The 6,064-nt window shown below is 37.8% G+C and overlaps 1 protein-coding gene across 1 annotated transcript in view; it reads left to right on the forward strand.

Moving 5' to 3' along the window:
- Positions 1 to 528: 528 nt before the first annotated feature.
- Positions 529 to 6,064, forward strand: part of QSOX2 (quiescin sulfhydryl oxidase 2) — a 25,692-nt gene continuing 20,156 nt past the window's right edge. The window contains exons 1-5 of the mRNA XM_035900082.1: positions 529 to 535; positions 1,953 to 2,086; positions 3,351 to 3,399; positions 4,741 to 4,846; positions 5,043 to 5,133. Coding sequence (XP_035755975.1) covers positions 529 to 535; positions 1,953 to 2,086; positions 3,351 to 3,399; positions 4,741 to 4,846; positions 5,043 to 5,133 — 387 coding nt within the window. The remainder of the gene's footprint in view (positions 536 to 1,952; positions 2,087 to 3,350; positions 3,400 to 4,740; positions 4,847 to 5,042; positions 5,134 to 6,064) is intronic.

The raw sequence follows: 6,064 nt of genomic DNA on the forward strand, positions 1-6,064 counted from the left end.
TCCCTCTCTTCTCGGACTTTAAGCTTAGAGCCATTGCTGCTGCCTTCCTGATCACACGTTTAGTTTTATTACAGTGGTGTCCAAAGTGGCCATTATAGTTAATTGTACTTTTTCTGTCTTCGAAGATGATTGAACCTATCCCCCAAAATGCCTGTGGGCTGGAATTATGTAATTTTCTGTGTAGAAGTAACAAACCCTTGGAAATCCCATATACGACAACCCTTGAATTAGACGCAGAAGCAATCCACTCCTCTGGAGTTGGAACAACTGTTCCAAATCTAGCAATAATGATTTCCTTCTAGAAATTGTTCTTTACACGCATTTGGTGGGGAACTGCTGAAACCTTGTCATTATTCCGGAAGCAGCCTATGTGTTAAAACACGTAACTCTCAAGCAGAACACAGGGAGAGCATCTCTTGCCTCCCTGGCTGAAAATTCATAGCAGACAGTAGCGCACAGCGTTGCATCTACCTGCTGGAGGGAACACACGAGGCTTATGCAAAGACATTATCTTCCTCATAACGCGCTATGGCCGGTGTGTTGGTATTTGGTAGCGTTTCTTAAGGGGGAGGTTTGACCAACCTGCTGGATTTCCAGTTTGTCAAATACATTCATGTCATTCATTGGAACTTGTTTAGAAGTAGTGTTGCTTAATGTGATATCGCTCCTCTACCCCTTTTATATAGTTTGTGAGTTAGTGTTTCAAAAATACTAATGCTAATCTAAAATTAATCAGCATTTTTTTTAAAAAAAAACAATCCAGGCTACAGTACCACTGTAAACTTAGACGGTCTGGGCTATGCACTCCAGCAACTTTTGCATCCTTTAGAAAGGAAAAGCTCCTTTTTAAGCAGAAGCAAATGCTAAGCAGCACACATCCCAGCTGGTGCTCTTTAACCCAAGTGTTTAGCTAGAGATGGGTTTGCATTGTTGTGAGTAGGCCATTTGCATCAGGTTCATAGTGCTTCTATTCATTGTGTGCAGGAGGATCAAGACAGGTGGAAAAAGGAGGAGGAGTGGTGAAAGTTGAATGAGAGAGATACCCAGAAGCCAAACTTCTTTTCTTTTATTTTGCATTTTATTTGATGAAATAGACTGTTGTATCTTTTGTGCTCCTGTGAATACATGCCCATCTGCTCTAGCATGCTCGGAGTTACTCCTGGTGCCTGTTCAGCTGTTGGCATGTTCAGCACAACTGAAATTCTCCATCAGCTGCCCCATCCGCCTCCAAAGACAAATAAAGGTCAAGCTAAATTTCAAAAGCAGCTAGGCTTGCAACTGTCATTCAGATCTTGAACTTGATGAAGCCTTCATGCTCTTTGCTATAAAAGCCAGTTTAATTTTAGTGCTTTTTAAATTTTACTGGTACTTGGGAATTGTGGTGGACCTTCAAATTCTGCCAGCAGCTGGTTTGATTTAGCTTAGCTTTAAAAAGTAACTGTCTAAGGAGTCTTTTGGATCGGTTCTTCCTTAAAGTGATTGCTGCAGTGGAGTGTGGCTCAAAAAGATAAGTTCCTAGCAAAATGAGAAGGAAAAATTTATAAATGAGTTGAAAGCTTTTATTGAAGTTATATAAGCATATTTACAGAAATACCTGAACTCTTGTGGTTATTGCTGTGAAACATTTATTAAAGGAAACTTAGGGTGATGTTCAAACTCAACTATTTAGCACTCTGGTTAAGATTCAGATCTTTTGAAGTATATCTAATGTTTAGGATGTGTTGGGATTCTTCTTATTAGGTGTATTGAAAATGCTGATGCAGCTAAGAAAAGCAGGGAGGTTTTAGTTATTTTAAAAATCAGTACATTGTATTACACTTGAGGATAGAAATGAATAGCAAATGAGAATCGGCCGAGGGCTTGATTTTTACGCCATTGGAATCTATGGGAGTTCTGTTGTTGATTTCCATGGGAAGCAGGGTAATCCATCAGCTGGGATCCATGATCACATCTGCTGAAAACTGAAAGATATCTTTTATTTTCAGACTGGGAGCCTGCAATTAGAGTTGGTGTGCTGGATTGTGGGGAAGAAGAGAACTATGAGACGTGCAAAGAATATGGTATTCACTATTACCCAACTTTTAGGGTAAGTGGCATAATATGTTGCCTTAGGTAAATGATGCGTGCTTTATGGTAACTAAAACCATAACAAACATGCTTGTGCAGTGCTACATGTAACTCGTTGTTCTTTAGCTGGACTTTTACTTTGCTTTTGCTGAGAAAACTGCAGTTGATAAAAGATTAATTCGAGTTCTTCTTGCTGAATGCAATAGCTGATGCAGTTACTTACAGCAGTAATTCAGTCCTCAGTTCTGAAGCTGAAAAAATCTAATTGAAAGATGATACCATGCTAGAAAGTACGATGTTATTACATTTGTATAACACCTAGTTTTAATATATTTGTTAGATAATAACAATTTGTATAAATATTTTTCAAATTCAAATGTTCATGATTATTAATAGTGTTTTTAGTTTTGGTACCTGAAAGTAAAGGTAATACGTTGAAATTGCACCATGAAATCAGCTCATTTCATGACCAATTAAAAATTTACCCCGGGTTGATCCTTCACTATTTTTCTAATGATTTTCATAATTTGCTTAAACTGGCTTTTAAAAGGGATCTTGTGTTTGCCGAAACTATTTACCGTTGTTCATTTTCAGGTTTAAGTGCAATTTTTAACTTCTCTTTCTTTGTCAATCTGTATAATCACATTATTAACCTTTAGAGAGAGTGATGGATGGAGAGGATTGAATAAACTGTGTTTGTTATGACAGGAAAGGGAACAGGAGACGTTTCACTGTAGAATTTGTGATGTTCTACCCTGATAGAAAGAAAAATATTTCTTTTTTTAGTCTTTAAAGTTTTGGGTGTAAATGGGAATGCACTCTTTATTAGACACCGAATCTTTTCTATTTTATTTTCCATAGCAGAAGGCAGTCAAGCTCCATTATATATCCTGTTTAACCACTGGAGGGAGTTGAGAAAATATGAATAGTGTTCTAAGTTGGTAGTACTGATTTGGTAATCAGTTAATTTGTGTTTGGGTTAATGTTTGCAGTAACGGATTGATATACAGTATTGAATTATGCATTATGGTATTTGTTGGCTTTATTGTATATCAAGAGTTTCGATGGGTACATGTGAGCTACCCTCATAGTTGATAAGCAGGTCTTGGAACTCATAGGCTAAGAGGGAAAACTGTCTTCTGAACCAATAGATGAAAATGTTTTGTAATTAGATCTGTAAAAGGTAAAAACTCTTGAAAGCCATTTTTATTTCTAAACTGAGCTTTTGTCTGATACAGTGATTTATTTTCAAAGCAATAATACTTTTTTTTTCTGCCACATAGTACTTCAAAGCATTTACAAAGCAGTTTACTACTGGAGAAAATTACAAAGGTAAGAATATCCTGCTGTAAGAAATCCCCAAAGCAGTTATTCTATCAGCCAGGAACATGTCACACAATAAGCAAAATCCCTTTGCCCGCCAGTTAGTTTAGACAGCTAGAGATGGGATGGACACTAAATAGCTCTTCAAGATGTGATACTACAAGTACTGTATAAAAATGGAACACCAGGCAAAATTTTAGGCAGGCAAAACATTTGTTCAACAACTTAGGGCTCACATTCCTTATTTTTTTGAAATTTAGTTCTTAATCTTCACAAATGGCTAAATAATTTTTTTAAATTCCTTCTTTCCACCACATACCTCATCAACATGAGATCCAGTTTGCTCAGTCCTGACTCTGGTGCTTTTTGATCTGTCAGCCACTTTCCAGGCACCCTGAATCTCACTGGGACAACCCCTATTCAGATGTTGACTAACTGAAAACAGGCTTATCCTGTTCGTCTGACAGGATCACAGCTTGAGGTGGTTTGTCTGGGGACAAAAGTAATGTTGTCTTTTTTAATGGATTAACATTTAGAAGGCCAGAGGTCAGAAGAGAGACCACCTGCACCATTAACCCTTCATGTAGAAGTAGATTGTAGTTGTACCTGCTACTTTTTGGCATTTGTGAGAGTTTTTTTAATTTATTTCTTTTAAAGCAAATAAAATATTCTCACACTTCAGTTATTTCCTCATATTGTTACCTGGCTTTGTAACCTCACCTGGCCCATTTGGTGAGAATGGTACGCCACAGAATCACAGAATGGCAGGGATTGGAAGGCACCTCGGGAGATCACCCAGTCCAACCCTCCTGCTCAAGCAGGGTCACCCAGAGCAGGTTGCACAGGACATCGTCCATGCAGGCTTTGAATATCTCCAAATAAGGAGGCTCCCCAACCCCCCTGGGCAGCCTGTTCCAGTGCTCTGTCACCCTCAAAGTAAAGAACCTTTGCGGTTTTTAATGCATGATGAATATCCTTACTGCAAAAACACTACTGAAGTTGCCCACACCAACTATTGTGCAAATGAGCACAGATATAGAATGAAGCATTGTTTGAAGAGAAAATCAGCAAGGCAGGCAGATGGTTAGATTTGGAAAAGTCTTGAGGTTTTATTAATTTTGGGGTGGGATGACAGCTTTTAAATATGATCTCATCTCAACATTAAAATCAAATCCTACAACTAAATCCTTAGTCCTTGTTCTTCAGCCAAATAGTATCCTGGTTTTTAAGTCCAAATTTAAAACAAAAGCCTGACACAGAAAAGCATGTGTTTGTATGAAAACCTGCACGTGAGCAATTTTTCCCAGTTTTCTGAAGTGTTGTATTTTTTTTGTAACCTGTACTCAGCAGGAGCAGATCGAGAGCTGCAAACAGTTCGTCAGATGATGATTGACTTCTTACAGAACCATTCCCAAGAGTTGAGACCGCCTGCTTGCCCACCATTGGATCCAGTTTCGTAAGTTCGTTGTTTAAAATACAGCTGGTGTATGCTTACTAAGTTAATTAAATAAAATGTAAAAGGTCCTATTAAAGATGCAGTAAGCTTTTTTCCTTTGTATTGGTTCCTCTACAAATTGTAAAAGGAAATTCCATCAATAACAGTAGGTGCGTTGCGTTCTACCTGTGCTAAATAGCTTTTCTTTTCTTAAAAGGTCCAGTGATATTACTTCTCTTTTTGACAAGAACGGCCGTCATTATACTGCCATTGTGTTTGAAAGTAATAGCTCCTATGTTGGACGAGAGGTAACGTATGACTTATGAATGATATAATGAATATGAATGAACGTTATCATAACACAGCTGGATTTTATGTTATTTAGCCAAGCAACAGAATTTCTGATCGTAGGACTGAATTAAAGGGTTATAAAGGGCAGGTCTTGCATATTTGAGGTATCACGTCAAGGGATTATGCTACAGGGCTGTTGTATTTAGTCACACAGAGGAGCTTGCCTACAAATGAATGTGATGTCACATGAACTTCCATTCACGTTTTAGCGGAAGATTAATTTATCACTTTCATTGTTGGCACAATTCTTTTTTCTTTCAAGATTTGGAAGATCACCACAGAAGTATTGTCAGGTTATGTTATTGTATTATTACTGTTAGAGAACCATTCATAATATTCATTCCCTGGGCAGCTGTTTATAATAATCTAAATTCTCTGGTTCTTCTTCACATATAGGTTTTAGGAAATTGCATTCTAAATTAAGATGATAGCATAAAACTATTTTCACAGCTCTGAGGCACTGAGGAAGTGGAAGTCTTTGGTTTTTTGCTTCCCCCACCCCCCCAATAAAATATTTGATTTGGCATCATTTCACCACCTAATGGGCCTGCTGTTAGCTTAGACAACTGTTACTTTTCTCTTCCTGCCAAGATTTAGGATAAGTAAAGAAAATAAATTGCATAATTATCTAGGCATAATCTGTGTAGAAATATCCAATGTCTGTGAAATGTTTCTAATTAGATTTGGTGCTGAGGTGGCCCAGTTGCATAAGTGGAGGAGAGCGCGCTGCCAAAAGTGAGAATCGCTTTGAGAAGCAGGCTGCTTCCAGGCGTTTGTTTTCTGGAAGCTGCTGTGTTGATACAAGTGGGCATTACTGAAGAGAAGAAATGTGGTGATTATGAAGTTCTTCAGCTTTTTATCACACTCGCTTTAATTTTATTACCTGCT

This window comes from Egretta garzetta, unplaced genomic scaffold, assembly GCF_000687185.1.
Source record: "Egretta garzetta isolate BGI_Z169 unplaced genomic scaffold, ASM68718v1 scaffold608, whole genome shotgun sequence".
NCBI lineage: Eukaryota > Metazoa > Chordata > Aves > Pelecaniformes > Ardeidae > Egretta > Egretta garzetta.